The following is a 16,449-nucleotide window of genomic DNA, read 5'->3' on the forward strand; positions in this document are numbered from 1 at the left end:
AAAAGTAAGACTAAAAGAAGGCATATTAGAGTAAAGTCTGAACAGTAGGTGCCGTTGGTTTCTATTTGGGACCAATTATCAAAGACAAGGTACGGTGGTTGTTTGTGGATCGTGAAGGGATTAAAACTGAGGCGAAACCGGCAGAATACTTCATTCTCGCAGCAGATGCCAACTCAGTTCCAACTCAGTTCCCTCTCACTTGGGAAAATACAAACATGGCTCGTACTTCACTTCAAGGTCAGCTTGCAGCAATTTCTCCACTTTTTGTACATCTTATGCCTTCTCTACCGGCAACAACAGTACACAATCTACTCCGACTCTTTCTCCCCCAGCCTCTTTGCTAACAGCAAACAGCTAGGTAGCTACCTAGTCTATCTTCTCAGCATTCAGATCGCCGGCGTAATATAACTTCATTCATCTAGCAGCCAAACATGCCACTCAAGCGGCCTCGTCCTACCCACTTTTCGGATTCGGAATCTGAGGAATCTTGGGAGGGAGACGGCCGTGACTCCGGAGATGATGAGGCCGGCGCTGACGATGCAACCTTGGTGATTGGCATTGATTTTGGAACCACGTACAGTCCCCTCAATCACACCTGTCCTCTAGCTTGTTCCTATCAAACACAATACCAACTGACGTATGTTCCCTATAGATACTCTGGCGTTGCTTGGGCAACTCTACCTGAACTCGCGGAGGATATAAACTCCATCAACATCATCTACAACTGGCCCGGAACAGGCAAAGAAGAGGGCAAGGCTCCATCCGAGCTCTTTTACAAGGACGGCGAGGCCCTATGTGGCTTTGAAGTTCCCGCGGATGCCAAGCCCATCAAGTGGTTCAAGCTGCTTCTACTAAAGGATGAGGATCTTTCAAGCAGTCTTCGTTCGTCGAGCATTCTGGCCCAGAGTCGCAATTTTTTGAAGACGCACAACAAAACGGCCGTCGACGTCATCGCCGACTACCTCAGAGTGCTGTGGAAGCACACCATCGACACCATCGTCAGAAGCCGCAGCGAGCTAGTTGTGAATGCTTTGCAGTTCAACGTCGTGCTGACTGTTCCCGCCATCTGGAAGGGTTATGCTCGCCAGGCAATGGAAGAGGCTGCTAAGAAAGCTGGTATCTTAGACAAGCGTGCTGCTGGTCCAACCACTTTGACTTTTGTTCCGGAGCCAGAGGCAGCTGCCTTGGCAACTCTGACTGACACTGGGCGCAAAGTTGACAAGGGTGGAATTTATACCATCTGTGACGCTGGAGGTGGTACTGTGGTAAAATGATGCTGCCGTGCTATTAGGCAAACTTCTTCTTTTTTACTGGGGATTTGATACTAATACTGCTACCGTAGGATCTAATAACCTACAAGATTGACCAAGCAAAGCCGATCAAGATGAGTGAGGCCATTGAAGGCAAAGGTACTCCCACACACCTATAGATATAACCATACATACCGACACGTAAAATCGCGGGTAGTGCTAACAGTCCAATCATCCAGGTGCTCTTTGCGGTGGTGCTTTCGTCGATGCAGAATTCGAAAAGATTTGCAAAGACAGACTCGGAGCAGGATTCCTCAACCTGACCACGTCTAACATCAAAGAGCTCCTCAAGGGAGAATGGGAAACCGGCATTAAGCCACAGTTCAAGCCGGGCAGTGCTCAAGAGTTCATCGTCCGCATCCCCTGGGAGGCTTTTATTGTCTCGGACAACTTTACGGACACGTCCAGGGAGCCACACATCAAAAATGGACGCATGTTTCTCTCATCGTAAGTTGAAACAGCTATTGGCTATCACCCCGATTCTTCACAAGTGCATCTGCTGACTTTGACCGTGGCGGCTATCAGCAAGCTTGTCGAGTCAACTTTCAAGGCGTCCTTTGCTGGTATCGACAAGTTGGTGAAGGAGCAAATTGATCTGACTACACGCAAGCATGGGAAGGTCAATGTAAGTTGGCCTTGAAGCAGATAGGCTACAATCGATATTAGACGCTGACTTCTGGGCTGAGATCTAATCTGTGTCGATAGGGCATCATTCTTGTTGGTGGCCTCGGAGGCAGCCCGTATCTCTATCATCACCTTGATGCCCTCCATGCCAATTCGGGTATTGTTATCATGCAATCTACTGGAATGAAGCCGTGAGTCCTACATGGATGCTCACAAGCATTGAAGCGAAAACGGTGAAAAACACAAACAGAGACAGCGCTAACATCAATACTACCTTTTGCAGCCGCACTGCAATCTGTCGCGGCGCCGTCATTAAGGGCTTCCTGACTTCGGAGAGCAGCTTGCCGGCAGCTAACACACGAATCCTCGTCACATCCACTGTTTCTCGTGATAGTCTTGGAATAGTCTTTCGTGAAGAGTTCAAAGAAGGCAAGCACTTGGAAGAAGACAAGAAATGGGGCAAGCAAGAGCTCACCCATCTTGCCATTAATCAAATGCAGTGGTTTCTGAAAAAGGTGAGCACATTTTCCCCTGCAGTCACTCCGTGTTAAAACCAAGCATAAGAACCGTTTGCCATAAGTTGGTTCTAACAACAATGACCAACACAAACAGGGACAAAGCGTATCGAGCAAAAAGCCCGTCCGCCACAAGTTCTACGAGCTCCTCAACCCAGACACGGGACTCAAGCCCTGTATGGAAATTGAGCTGTACCACTGTGACCGAGAGAAGCCGCCGACCCGCAAGGAAGACTGCGTCAAGCTCAACTGCAAGATGAGCTTCACGCTCGACGTCCGGCCCAGCGACCTCGAGGCGTGGTCCAACTCCAAGGGCAAAAAGTTCAAAAAGTTCAGCTACGAGATCGAGATGATACCCTCGGGCGCATCGCCCCAGTTTGTTATTTGGGTCAGCGGCAGGAAGCAGGGCTCTCACAACGTCCACATCACCTACGCCTAAGGGTTGTCAGCCTGTGGCGCCTTGGCATGACGGCCCTTTACACGGTCGTCAAACATTTTTTTTTTTTTTTTTTTTCCTTTTTCGGCCAGAACATTATGCTTTTGGCGAATGTGAAGTTGATCTTTCAATTTTTTTTGCAGTATCTGGAGCTCATGGCATCTTTTGAGCACGAAACAGTCAGCCTTTTTCTTTTTCTCTCTCTCTTCTCACAGAGTCTTACTCTACGAACCTCCCGTACGTTTCGGCTGCGAATTCTTTTGAAGAAAAGATTAGCCGTGTCCTCCTTGGGCTCGGCGGGATACTCTGGTGTCGGTAGGTTCTTTTATAGAACCACCTCTCTATGGCGTTAGCATCTCGAAACGCTATTCCACAACTTCACTTTTGCATTGCCTCTCCATATTGGACTTGGCTTCAAATGCGTTTGGTTGTGGACAAGGGGAAAAAAAAAACTGAAAGGATTCTCCTTGAGAACAACAAAACGCAGTGTTGATGTCATCAAGAATGACGTGAAACGGTCAAATATGGTCTGCTATCGACAACTCAAAGGTCTGATTGAAACAGGTTTAAAGAAGAGCTTGATGCAGCTAATTGAGTTAGTTAGCAATGTATGCCCACCTGCGAAAAGTGGAAAAAGAATACATATGAATGTGTTGATATGAGAAAGGATAGCAAGGGGAGGAGTATATCGGACATACAGCGACAAGATTCACATCGAGTTCTATACCAGCTGTTGCCATTGTGAGACGCATGTTATTTAGCGCAGGCTTATCGAGATGAGTTGTCGTGGTCAATACTCGAATTCCATCGACAGGTCTTATGACAACAAGGCAGTCGGGAAGGGTCTATATAAAACCAATTCATTCAACTGCCACATCCTATACAATTTCAACATATTAAACCGGTGATAATGGCCATACCACACTTCTCCACCAACAGTAGACTGACGATACTAAGTATCTCTACTTTCTCCCAGTACTGTCCCCATCCTCAAACACATACGGAAACTGAGCCGGGAACCATGCATCGGGGGTATCGACGATGCGCACCCCAACCTCCCCAGCCAAAGCCAACACCTCGTCGCGCAGCACCCCTTTTAGACAATTCTGGTAGATGGTCTTGACACCGGGCAGCTTGACCAGCCCGATCATGGCCTCTGCCGCGTTCTCGATGGCCTCGGGGTAGAAGCGGACCGTGTCGACGTTGGGGAACTTTGCGACCCAGTCGACAAAGGGCCGCGTGGTATGGGTGGAGTGGTACGAGCGCATGTTCCTCGTCACGTACCTAGGGATGCCGACGGTGGTGAGGGACGACAGCGGCAGGTCCGGGCCCGCGAACTGGTCCACCGTCGCCGCGATGGCCGCTTCGTAACCGAGCCTGTCGACCAGAGCGCCAGTGGGGCTCCGGGGCAGCGCCACGTCCATGACCCGGAGCGACCCTGCCTCCATGCTGGGCTTGAGCACCTCGAGCACTGCATCCGCGTCGTAGTCGTTATCGAGCAGGCGAAAGACCTCGAGGTGAGAGAGCGTTGGCCGCTCCAGCGGCTCTGGGTAATGAAAGAGGATCTCTTTGACGAGCGAATAGGAGCTCAGGCCCAGGTCAAGGACACGGAGCGTCGGGGGAAGAGTGGGAAATATTCGACGGCCGACCACAGGGTCGTCGGTATCTGCGAAGCCCGGGATAAGGCAGCCAATGACGAGGGTTTTGAGCTTCGGAAGGGACCCTGGGTCGACGGCTGTACCATGGACGACAGCAACGTCGAGGTATAATTGTTCCAGATTTGGAAAGGTCTCATTGAATTGTGCCTATGCACCACTTTTGAGTTAGTTGAAACTGGCCTCTGGAATAAAACGAGCGAAAGCAGCCGAAAATTCCCGAGGAGAAAGCAATCCACTCACAAACCGAATATTTGCAGGCCTGCCTCCAGGCTTCATTGAGAGTTTGAGGACCTTGACTTTGGGAAACGGTTTTACGAATAAAGGCCTGTTGTAGCCGCAGAATTCGATCGTCTCCAGGCACGGTGCAACAGTTGCCAGGACCTTCCAGATATTACGATCAGGTTCTGAATTCCGGGACCCCGGCTCAAAGCTCTCCAGGGCCAGCCGCTTTAGGTGCTTCATGGTGGCAGCGTCAGGAAAGGGCGGCGGATCATATACTATTCCGTTGCCAGCAGGGCCCCTATAGCTGCTCTTTGGGCGCTGTATGGGACCTTGTCGCACCTCAAGCACCTCGAGGTATGGCAATCTGGTTATCATGGCTAGCTTGTTTTTATCAAGCGAGAAATTATTCCAGTCCCTGATTCTGACATGTTTTGTTGTCGGTACGATCTTGCCGTCACGGATGCTATTTGAAAGTCGAAAAATCCTGCCCAAGGCTGCTATCGATGGCTTGGATTGACTGTCAAAATCAAGATGCTGCCATAAACTCGAGGCGGCAGGAGACGACACAAAGTCAGACCAAGACCTGGAAACGCGCTGACAGGCACTGGATAAGTAGCATTGACATGTCAATATAAATGGACGGCAATTTGACTTGAGGAATCCCTTCCTGGAACCAATATCGGGCTGACTCACAGCTTGTCTTTAAGTTGAAAATGTGACATAATCATGATAAGTAATTCCCCTGGCAGACGAGCGACCGGATCTGCTCTGCTGTGCGAGGACAAAAGTCGCTTGAGCAATTGATACTACATGATGGTGTTAGTTAAGGTGGGTTTTGAGAAGAGGTTTGGTAAAGTTGAAATGGAACCTGCCTTGTCTTTGTTACTGTCATGCTTGCTATCAAGAGGCATGTTGGCAAGCCCGTGTCTGCAAATGGATCGGCGGACGTCTGCCGCCGACATGTGCAGTTCCGACATTTTATAACGATCCGGCTTGATTTTCGTAGCAAGTTTGGCGGCTCTCAAGTATCCCTTTTACAAGCGTGTTTTCCAAGTTAGTAGACTACAGTCATAATAGTGCCATAATACACCATTTTCAACGAACCTCTGGTCTCATGGGTGCCTTGTGAATCATAATCAGAGCAGCGTTGAAAGATGCCTCAAAGTCTCCCATAAGCTCGTAGCAAGCACTGATCCCATCTATGGCGCCTATGTGCAGGTTATCGTGACAGGGACGCAAGCTTCTTGTCGAGTCCGATTTGGTCTTGCAAACACATGGACGGGAAGCGAGCTGGGAAACAGATCGCTTGTTGAGGCCATGGAGGCCCCTAGTGAGCTCTTGCATGAGATCCTTGCAGGAGCATCCATAGTCGCGAACGTAATGAGTCGGTTCAGGATTGAGGCCCTTAGCCTGACATTGTATCACGTACTCCCTCCTCGCCAGCCGATCTTTTTTATGGCAAGGGCAGCTTAGACAGGCCTTCAGGGTGGAAGTGGGTGTGCCAAGGGCAGGTATATTGTTAGCCAGTCCGGTATAAACAGATATGCAGTCGATTTTGGGCCAGAGGTACGCACCTTTTCGAAATAGTTTTTGGCCTTCTCCGCGTTCTGGTCGTGATAGTACATCCTTGCCCTTTCCAGGTAGTCCTGGGCCGAAGGGACAGAGGATGACTTGGACATATTTAAAGGCCCTTACTTGCCAGTAATGTCTAAAAGCTTTAGTTGTGAAAACTACTGATTGATGCTTGTTTGCATTGATGCTCAAGAGGAAATCGTAGAAATATGTGAGCATTTGTTGATGGTTGATGGGAATTAAACATCATCAGACGCGTGACAAGGACTTGTTGACGCGCTTCAATTAAACCTTAGGTAGCGATGAACTAGCTTAGCCCCTCCACTGTGGTTGTCCGGGCGGATCAGACTCTGGCCCACTTCCCGCCCAACAATATCCACCCAAACGACCTGTTTCACCTCAACTTTCAGTGCTTGATCATTTTGTTGCCTCACACCATACCTACCGTACGCTTGACAGACTGGCTGCATAGAAAAAGTTTGATGTTATTTTATCTGAGAATGAGATGCGCGTATTGATCTCATCCCAGGCGTTAATCAAAAGTCGCCATCACTTCCAAGCTCATGAAGACCAATCACCAAGAAATTTCATCTCATTAAACTCCTGGATTGAATTGGGATACCGCTAACAGCATAGGTACCTACTTTTCAGATATCACCCCTTCACCTTTCCACCTTGCAACAAATAAAGACTTTACCAGTAAATTCAAATTTCTTTCCCAAAAAAGAGATATCCGCAAGTTTGTAGCTTCCCCTGGGAGCTACGAAAGCTTCTTTTTTTCTTTCTTTCTTTTCTCTCTCCTTTGCCTCTGACAAATATGACACACAACAGCGATATATTATATTAGCTTCTTTGGAAGAACTGGATATATGGTATCGGACAGTAGGGAACGGCATTGGCCGTGACCAAATATAATTCCCAGCTCTCTACTATTTGTTCCTGGGCATCGTTACTACTATCTCGTTCAAGATCAAAGCACGATGATGTAGGTCGGCCTCAGACGCGGCATGAATGTTGTTGGGACTTGTGTGGTGAGTAAGCGCTTTTAAGCAACTTTATATAAAGCTTTCTTTTGACCGAGATGCAGATCGAGGACACATGTGCTACCACTGCCAAAGTAAGAAAGAGTAAGGGTTGCCTTGACAAATCACCACCTAAATCGCCCGCCGCCGCCACCACCGAGGGCCAAAGGACGATTCCGCGAAAACAAACTTACGCGTATTCGTAACATGGGGGAAATGGCCAAAAATAGTCGCGAATGACTGTTTGAAGGGGCTTTTTTTCTCGCACTTCAGCAGTCAGTCGTTTGCTGGTGGTCGTTTCCTTACGATACTGCAAGATTGTATTTGAACGTTCCCGAGCCACCCCCACTCCAGGGTGCCAACAGAGAGAAGGACATGATTTAAAAAAAATATTAAAAAAATGAAAAAGCGCCGCGCCGCCTTAAGGCGTCAAGCCTCGGGTATCAACAAAGTCCGTCTGGTTCGCCCGCCACTTTAGACCTGAGCACCGGCTTGTTCCGGCACGCCCCTCCTTCCTCCGGCTGGACAGTGCTTTGTGAACCTGCTGCCCATTTACGGTATGTATGCAGAATTACGGTGTCGTTTGATTGCCTCGCTTCCGAGGCGGGCACCGGATTTAATCTGCATAGGGCGCATCCAAATATCGCCCAGGCAGCATTGAGGCTGGATCGAGGCAGAACACCGGCATGATCGCGTCTAATGACGAATTTCAATTATTGCCTTAAAACAGCCCAGCCGCCCCCACATTTGTAATACACGAGTGCCTAAGGTGACTTGGCTTGACTTGTTAGTCCATAGTTTGCAGTCATTCAAGGCGCGTAAAAAATTGTCCGCGATCCTTTCGGGTCAGCCAAATACGCGGTACCCGAAATTCGAATCGAGGCACGGAGCAACTTTGCGATTCGGCGCGGCCCTATACTTTCGTTTATTCTCCACTACGCCTCGGTTCCTTTCGGGTAAGACCCTTTTTGTTTTCCCATTGCCGGCGGTCGGGGAATGATCCAAAAAGCAAAGTGATCCTACTCCCACGGTAACTGACAACATGTCACCAGGATGGGAGCGGCGCCTTGGTGTATTTCAGCCTCGACCCAGCTTTTATTCCTCGCTTCCCCTTTAATTCCCGAGCCGGAATCCCAGAAACATGTCTGCCACACAGTAAATGAAGTCATATGTAGGCCGCCCCCAATTGACTCTCCTCGAGTCGGCTCTGTTGTCCTCTAGGGTCTTGTGAATCCTTCACAAAGACCTATACGAGACTATCTGAATTGCGCCTCTTTCTCAACATTCACTGCCTAGTCTAATCTGCTTCGGAAACGGCCCTGCACTAAACCACAGCGGTGCGTGTAACGAGGCTTTGGTTTTTGCAAAAGGGGTGGCGCGGAACAAGAAAGGCCAAATCTCAGTTGAAAAAAAAAAAAAAAAAAAAAAAAAAAGATCGGCTCACCAACCAAACAACCCAATCTTTCCATTACTAGAATGCTTACCTACTTGCCCCCGTTCATCATCAGTGTTGGGTGTTGGCTTTGGAAAAAGTGACGAGGGAAACGCAGTTGGGGAAATCCCCCAGCACGGAAAGAATTGGAGAAATCCCATCGACAAAGAAAAAAAAGTAGTCATCTTGGAACCCTGACTGCATCTGATCGCTGTGAGATTGGAGGTATCAAATTTAGACCCCACCATCTTTCTTCCCTCTATACAATGTACTTTTGGGGTACCTTTCAAGGCTGTCAAACGCTGTATCATTATTTTCTTTTCTTTTTTACGTCGTGACCTGCCGTGACCACCACCCACACACCCACTCATCATTCTCATCCCGATTACAGGCTTGACAGGGTTACCCACAACACCACTAAAAAAACTTCCCACCCATCCCATCCATGCCAGATCCTAACCGACCTTTTGGGGAAAAAAAGAATAGCTTGGCATATTACTATTTTTGGGGGCGTGCATCATGGTCCGCCGCACGATTGGCTGCTTAGCGCAGCCAGCGAGACTGCATCTACAATACTGGAGCCACAAGGCTGACTTTTGGCGTGCCACCACCACAGAAAAAAAAAAAAAAAAAACAAGCCCCAGCCTGACCTATACTATCCCGCAGACAAAACGGAGAATCTTTGACGAAGACTTATTAGAAAGAAAAAAAAAAAAGAAAAAAAAAAAAGAACTGTGCATGTGAGAGAATAGGGAAAAAAAGGAGAATCCAATTAGATCTCATCCATACCCGCTTTAGTTCTAAATTTGTCCTGTGATCATGGAACTGGTAATGAAGAATATGATCTTAGATGTTGTGCAAAGGGGAGGAGGGAAAGGAGTTAAACAGCTTATCAAGGGCTAGAACAGTTCGGAGTTTTCTCTAAGAGTTTCGTCATATACTTTCCCAAGTTTACCGGCGCAGGAATGCCGGCAAAGGAAAACAAAAGAATGACTGTCCTTTTAGGAGTCCCCCGGCCCAAGCCTCTTCCTGTAGCTTAATGATCCCTCGGGGGTGGCTCACCCCAGCGAAGAAAAGTCCCAAGTTGTCATTTTGCCTTTTAAGTGCTACACCCCCCTTCCTGACGGGAGCAAAGTTGCGGGTAGCATCCCCGCAGATGGGAGCACAAAATCGAACCCCGTATGATCCTCCCGGCTGGTGTGAGAAACCGGCTGCGCCTTATTTTCCTAGCAATACCACGTGGGAAATGTAATAGGAGTTGGGGGAGAAAAAAAACTCCCCCAATCACTCAATATGATACATCGATAGTGATCCTAACAAATTAATCACTTGCACAGAAGACACGATGTGATTCTTTTGTAATATCCTAATTAGGGTGTAGATTTGTCCAGCAAGGCTAGCAATGGACTGATACATTGACACCTGTCCTCAAGTTCCCCGGATGTCGTCCAGTTCAGAAGGTCCGCCCTAGAACCGGCTATGAGCAGATTCTTGCGCTGGTCGCCGTCCAGCCGTGAGTCCTCTGGGGATGGAGTATGCAATATAGTCGAGATCTCAGTACAAAAGAAACCGACCGCAAAGGAATGTACTGCAAATGCATGAGAAGAAGCGTTCCAGACTGTTTTTCTAATAGTGCAATTGCTGCCATTCCTCTGCCGAGCCAGGCCGGAGTTGCCCCTGTCCTGGCCCGCGGCTCTGCCGGCCGTCCCTACAAACCAGTGTAGGGGTAGTGTGTATATATAAAAAAAAAAAGGTACAACCTTCTGGATAATCGACCAGAGCAACATCCTGGCTTTCGCTCGTCGAGAGGAAAGTGCTGAGAAGAGAGGGCGATAAAAAGAACAAGAAAACAAGAAAACACGAAAACAAAAACAAAAACAAAACAGAAGCAAAACAAAACTAAAAAGAAAACCTCAAACAAAAAGTCAACAACCGCCGAACCAGCGCGAAAACACCAAACCTCGCTGCCGGTATTTCCCGTACCCAAACGCCTGGTATATCCTTTCCCGCTCAAACAAATGCAAGGTCAAAAAGTAGTGGAAGAAACAACATGATGTGAACAAGAAAAGAAGAAAGAAAATCACCACCAAACCATTGTCTTAAAGGAAAATGGGCAAATGGTTTTGTTGTTTTTTTGCAAAAGATCAGACCGAAGCCGCATCCAGGACTGAAAAAAGGATTTGTAGACGCGTCTTAGTCGTTGAATCAATGATCGTTCGCTTGGCGTGACGCTTCGTGCATTCCGGAAACCATGAAATCGTACTTTTGAGGTTGGTGACAATGGTGTGGTGTGTATTAACTATGGTGTTGAATTGCTGATGAAAGGTGCCGCTGATCGCTATGCTCGCTTGCCGAAAAAAAGGTGAAAAGGAGTTCTATGTGTATGTGTCGATCGAAAAATAAGTGAATACGGTCCAATAATTGATGACCATGCTGAGAAATCGCGAGACCTGATCTTGGTGGTGTGTGATTTTTTGATCTCTGGGAAGAGATAGGGAAAGCTGCTCGGTCACAAAAAGCCCCGAGTTTTCGCTTTTGTTGACCGGCGTCCTTCCGCTTTGCCGTCGTTTCTCCCGTCTGTTGTTCTGCGTCTTCGAGAATGGATTGGCTGCTTCCTGGCGGGGGCTTAAGCAGGCTCTTCCCACAAGTCGACCCTGATCAGCCCGGGTGCAGTATGTTGTGGACTCTGTCGCTTCTATGAAGGCGCAGAGGCTGGCTGGCTTTGACGATGCCTTGCCAGAAGAAGTGAGAGCTGCGACAAGGGTCTGTTCACGGAAACGGATATTGCGGGGAGAGAGAATAGGTAGCTGATCCAATGACCCAGCTCAAAAGGTGCCAAAGGCGGATGGCCCGGAGAACAGCCCATCACCGAAGACAGCACTCTTCACCTGTACCGACTCGAGGAACTCTTGGTTGTTGATTGGTTGCTGTAGTATCCCGAGTCGGAATACCTTTCGTTCCCAGAGTATGAGGTGTTGTAGTGACCTTGTGAGTGGACGGCACATGCATAACCAACATAGATAGTTCTCTGCTGAATGCTATGGCCGCGGCGGCCATAACTCGAGCATCGATCTACAGCATGTTGGTAGTACAAGCACCGGCACGAAGAGTACAACTCGGTCAACTGATAACACATGGCGTCTGAATATCTTGGAGGAACCGTGAATGAATGAAAGAATAGAAGCTAATGAATGCGTGCGTTGGACGCGGTAGAAATAGCAAGCTGTTGCACCAGCAGCAGCCAGGTATGCAGGCAAAAGCAGGCAGACTTGGCGAGAAAGTATGTGTCGTATGAAAAAGCCCAAGGCAGCAGCAGGAGCAAGGCGGACCAGGGTGCGAGGTTGATATGTGGCACCAAAGGTTCAATATGCACTGAAAAAGTCCCAAGTCAAATTGAATATGGCACCGTTGTGATGAAAGGTGGCAGTGGGCAGATTGGGGGCCGGAAGGAGACGGATGCCTCGGATCTTGGTTGAAGGGTGTATGTCTTTTTGTTTGTTTTGAGGATAGGAGAGTAGAAGCGAATTGGCTATCAACTGATATGCAAAGGGAACCTAGTCTAAAGGCGTTTTTTTTTAGGAAAATTGGTATAAAACGAGGGCGGTGGTAGGCAAAGGAAACAAAGGGATGCCAAAACGGCTAAAATGCCAAAGGAAATGATAAGAAAAGAAGAGAATGCAACGGCGATGACTGTTTTTCTTGAGGATGGACAGAAAGGGAACGAGAGAAGGGATCACGAGATCGAAAGGTGGAAGGCATGGTGCCTTTCTATACCCTGTAACTTAGACTACTTAGTCCAAGGGCCTCGCAAGCCATCGAATGGTGGTGCATCAGTTCAGCGCAGTACCTAGCTACATGGTTTGCAGAATTGGAAGTGGGCTTGGTATGCCGTGCAGTGCTGGGCTAGGTTTCGATGGTGAGCATCGTCATCGGCACAGCGCATGCGACCAGAAAGAGATCTAAGGCAGCAGCAGCCTCGATACCACGCCAGTGGGACAGTATTCCACACCACACCCATCGCCCGCCAACTGGCCAGTAGCATAAAGAGCGACCATGCAGACTAATGCAGGACTTCTGCAGGAGCCGGGCTCAAAGATGCAGGGAGGGTAGAGAAAAAAGAACAATCGCTTGATGGGAGAAAGTTGCATGTGCAGACCCTTGCAACGGGCGCAGTGGAGGTCTGATTTTGGAGTAGGAAGAAGCTAGGTGAGAGGTTGAGCTCGCGAGCTCGACAGAAGAGTAAGAGGTAAAGATGACAGAGACAAGATGGCTGCGTGGGGCGGTGGGCTTTGGTGGGGTTCAAATGGTGCTAGTAGTAATACGGTACTTATGGGGTACGTACTAATTGTCCTGGCGGGTGTTCCATTTTGGAATAAAAAAGTGAGAGTGGAGGACAGCGGAACACAAGAAACAGGCGCGCAAGGAGGGGCGTGGCTCGAAAAGACTCGGACCAATTCATAGCCGCTCCAAAGGTACTGAGAGTAGGTAGGTAAGGTAGGTAGGTAGGTACCGTACCTAGTCAGTTATGTTTCTCCTTCTGGCAAATGCTTTCTGCCTGATTTAGGCTGCACATGCATGGCGAAATATTTTGTCGTTCATTGACGAACAAGCGCACAACGATGATTTTGTTTCATTTGCTAGTTCTTGAATAATGAATCTACAGTAGTTTACACACTATAATTCTTTGCCATCATCACTAGGCAGCCTAGCCTGTTCATAATAGGGCTGTTGGCCCACATTTCCCAGAGCCCAGATCGATTCATGTTGCAAATGTCAATGTCGTCGAAAGGTGGCAAAACGATCAACAGTAACCCGGGTCAGGATCCATCTGCCACACACCTTGATTGGGACGGTTCCACGAGGTGGTACATCTGAACTCTTCTGTAGGGCTGACTGCAAACTGCAAGACGAACAGTTGAAATCATGTGATCAGCTTGGAGGCGTGCACCAATTTTGACAGAGATCTGTGCAGATGATTTCCATAGTGGTGGTGGTAGCACACAAGCAGCAGGTACACGCGCAGCGCAAGGCTCAATTCCACAAAGGACCATGCCTGATTTGAATACGACGAATCCCTCCGAAGAGCAATAGGCATAAAACAGAGACCAATTTCGTTTCCATCCCCCATTCAGGTAATTATGGTTCATCGTAGAATGCCCGAGACTCCATCTCATCACATCATTACATCAACACTTAATTGCAAAAAGACGCCGCCGTCCACCAAATCTAATCTTGGTTGCAGGTTGGGTCCGCTTTCTGTCAGCTCTCCACTTGACGGGAGAAAGAGAAGTTGGGACGAACGCTTATGCCATGGCAATCCATGCACACCCATCTGACTAAGTTCCTGATCTACTGACTGCGTCCCGTCCGTCGCATAACACGCCCATCGCTTGCAACTAAACTTCTGGTATCTTTTTTTTTTTTTTTTTTTTTTTTTTTTTTTTTTTTTTTTTACTGTAGTAGTCGACAAGCCCACTTTGATGGCACATGGCTAATACACCCAACACAGCCAGAGCCGCCGGCCGTCAGCCACACCTTCCATAACAAGCGCGAGGCCTCTGAACACAAGCATGGCGCCGCTGACAAGGCCAGCTTAGCACATGCTGCTTGCGCCTGGCTGGCAAAGAACAAGACCACACGCGGCTTTAGTCTTATGGCTGTGCATATACTGTCAGTGAACTCAAAATGTCAACCCTGGCTCCCGTCTGTACATAGTAAGTAGGAAAAGTATGAAGCACAGTATCATAGATTGCGCTTGGCAAAATCTGGGTAGCAACATGGGAAGAGAAAAGACTACCCGCCAAGTTGGATTTTTTAATACCACTTTTTGCTGCATTATTGGTCGTTGTACGCAAAAGCCCAGCCAATTCGTTACGTACGTACCTTTTCGAGATGGAGGTCTTGCAGGTGCCGGTAATGTGGAGTGGGTGTGGCTGCCCCTTCCCCCCTGCTTGCCAATCCACCCACCATTTTTCTACTTCGCGGCCCTGTTCTGTCCTGCAGTGCGTCAGATCTCCATAACATTTGCGTCTGTGTCTTTTTCTAAAAATGCTTTTCTATCAATCAGACAGAGGATTGACTTTCAGCGTTGAGAATCAGATCATGCAAAATCTGTATTTGGCGAATATTACAACCTAGATTTGATCGATGACATGCATCCAATGTATCACTCACTTTGACACCGACTTCTCGACTGCACCGTATCAGGCGATATTGTTACAACAATCATAGCCGTACCCGACCGATTTCAAAGATTGCCCAGGCAGTCACAATTCGATATCTGGCCAAGCTGGCCCAACACCGTCCTGTGGTTGCACTGCAGCAAAGCAAGCCAAACAGCTATCGACAAACTTGACCTGCTTTGCATCGCTGCGTCGGGGTGGATCGGATCGGGAAACCAACCAATGGTGCTGACCTCCACCAGACCAAAATAAACGGGAGAAACGGGAAACCTTCCAATCAGCGACGGTCCCAAGCCCAGACCCGTCAATCAATCGGCATACCAAGGTACGTAGTGCATACCCTTTTGTAGAAGTAGTCAACCGGGGAATTTTTTCTTCCTTCGAGAAGAGTGAGGAATGAGAGACATGCATTGCATGGTCTGTCTCAGCTGCTTCTCCATCTCTGCCGGGGTTCCAGGATTTTGGGAATCTGCAATGTTGTGTGGTGTTGCGCATCACAGTGGAGCATATTTGATTTTTTTGTGTTCATGAAGCATCTTGTCCAATGCCCACTACAGAGTATTGCAACAACAAAAAAGTTCAGAATGGCATGCCGCCTATCTCTATGGCTCTGCAATAACGAATATTTGGTGCCCACCTGACGGGAATCGTATCCAGACAAGCCAGACGAGCCACATAATAGAAGCCCACCCTCTCAAGGCATTTATGGCAACAAGATCGACACCTTTTTTTCTCGGGTCAGGCCGTCTGCTGTGTTTTTCTCGGAGGACCTTATTCGCAGTGGTGGCGAGGTGATCTCTGCGGTTGTCTTTTCCTCAGTAGACAGCTAAGTACGATAGATAGGTGACGTTTCGATGCTGCATTCTACAGAAGAATTCTGCTTATTTTGTTTCTAGAATGGTATTTTTTTCTTCAAAGGGGATAGTATCGCTTGGCTGCGCCTCACGCTCACTACCTACCTTGCTCGCTTTGCTACTTCGTACTTACTCACACTTTTTTTTTTCCAATACCACCAAAAAAAAAGTATACAAATGAGGATGTCAGCGAGCTAGGTGTAGATGGGGACCCACCACGGGAACGCCGCGGCGGGGTGGGTGATGGTGATCACTCACCGTTATTTATTTGTTTATTTTTTTTTTCTATTCATTTGAAAAAGTATAGCTTTTGCGGGGTCCTGGGGCAAGGTGCCGAGGGCCATGGCATGACGATATACCCAAGTCTGGGTCGGAGGATAAGACGCACCCCGAAAAAGTCACGAGTATTTTTTCTGCGCGGTTCCGTCACCCTCCCTAGGTCCGCCGCCCGCCCTGACCCCCCAGGCAGCAACTTTGCGTTGCTCTTGTGCCGCAATCTCTAAAGAGGCGAAAATCTTGATCGCGTGGGACTATGACAATGTTTAGATTTTTTTTCAAGATGATAGGTATGAATAAGAGAGGGAAAAAAAAAAAAAAAAAAAAAAAAAAAAAAAAAAAAAAA

At 48.2% G+C, this 16,449-nt stretch overlaps 7 protein-coding genes across 7 annotated transcripts; 5 read left to right on the forward strand and 2 right to left on the reverse strand.

Moving 5' to 3' along the window:
* Positions 1-431: 431 nt before the first annotated feature.
* On the forward strand, positions 432-2,888 carry PgNI_08538 (uncharacterized protein; the record flags this gene model as incomplete). The annotated part of the gene is made up of 8 exons (XM_031128534.1): positions 432-574; positions 653-1,265; positions 1,343-1,409; positions 1,490-1,757; positions 1,836-1,935; positions 2,016-2,125; positions 2,218-2,449; positions 2,547-2,888. 8 exons carry the CDS (start codon positions 432-434, stop codon positions 2,886-2,888), a joined length of 1,875 nt encoding a protein of 624 aa, XP_030978632.1.
* Positions 2,889-3,784: 896 nt separating this feature from the next.
* PgNI_08539 (uncharacterized protein) lies at positions 3,785-6,563 on the reverse strand. The gene is made up of 6 exons (XM_031128535.1): positions 6,340-6,563; positions 5,870-6,244; positions 5,713-5,796; positions 5,459-5,571; positions 4,784-5,369; positions 3,785-4,690 (listed from the first exon to the last, which is right to left on the reverse strand). Exons 1-6 carry the CDS (start codon positions 6,442-6,444, stop codon positions 3,848-3,850), a joined length of 2,106 nt encoding a protein of 701 aa, XP_030978631.1. The 5' UTR covers positions 6,445-6,563; the 3' UTR covers positions 3,785-3,847.
* Positions 6,564-10,224: 3,661 nt separating this feature from the next.
* PgNI_08540 (uncharacterized protein) lies at positions 10,225-10,515 on the forward strand (the record flags this gene model as incomplete). The annotated part of the gene is made up of 2 exons (XM_031128536.1): positions 10,225-10,304; positions 10,425-10,515. Coding segments are annotated over 2 exons (171 nt in total), but the record flags the coding sequence as incomplete, so codon positions are not given.
* Positions 10,516-11,071: 556 nt separating this feature from the next.
* Positions 11,072-11,421, forward strand: PgNI_08541 (uncharacterized protein; the record flags this gene model as incomplete). Its single annotated transcript, XM_031128537.1, has 3 exons — positions 11,072-11,079; positions 11,196-11,253; positions 11,287-11,421. The coding sequence occupies 3 exons, from the start codon at positions 11,072-11,074 to the stop codon at positions 11,419-11,421; spliced, it is 201 nt and encodes a 66-aa protein (XP_030979226.1).
* A 254-nt stretch (positions 11,422-11,675) lies between these two features.
* On the reverse strand, positions 11,676-11,927 carry PgNI_08542 (uncharacterized protein; the record flags this gene model as incomplete). The annotated part of the gene is made up of 1 exon (XM_031128538.1): positions 11,676-11,927. The coding sequence occupies one exon, from the start codon at positions 11,925-11,927 to the stop codon at positions 11,676-11,678; it is 252 nt and encodes an 83-aa protein (XP_030979223.1).
* Positions 11,928-11,982: 55 nt separating this feature from the next.
* Positions 11,983-12,267, forward strand: PgNI_08543 (uncharacterized protein; the record flags this gene model as incomplete). The annotated part of the gene is made up of 2 exons (XM_031128539.1): positions 11,983-12,036; positions 12,073-12,267. The coding sequence occupies 2 exons, from the start codon at positions 11,983-11,985 to the stop codon at positions 12,265-12,267; spliced, it is 249 nt and encodes an 82-aa protein (XP_030979224.1).
* A 2,757-nt stretch (positions 12,268-15,024) lies between these two features.
* Positions 15,025-15,225, forward strand: PgNI_08544 (uncharacterized protein; the record flags this gene model as incomplete). Its single annotated transcript, XM_031128540.1, has 1 exon — positions 15,025-15,225. A coding segment is annotated over one exon (201 nt), but the record flags the coding sequence as incomplete, so codon positions are not given.
* Positions 15,226-16,449: the final 1,224 nt, after the last annotated feature.

This window comes from Pyricularia grisea, assembly GCF_004355905.1.
Source record: "Pyricularia grisea strain NI907 chromosome V map unlocalized Pyricularia_grisea_NI907_Scaffold_6, whole genome shotgun sequence".
NCBI lineage: Eukaryota > Fungi > Ascomycota > Sordariomycetes > Magnaporthales > Pyriculariaceae > Pyricularia > Pyricularia grisea.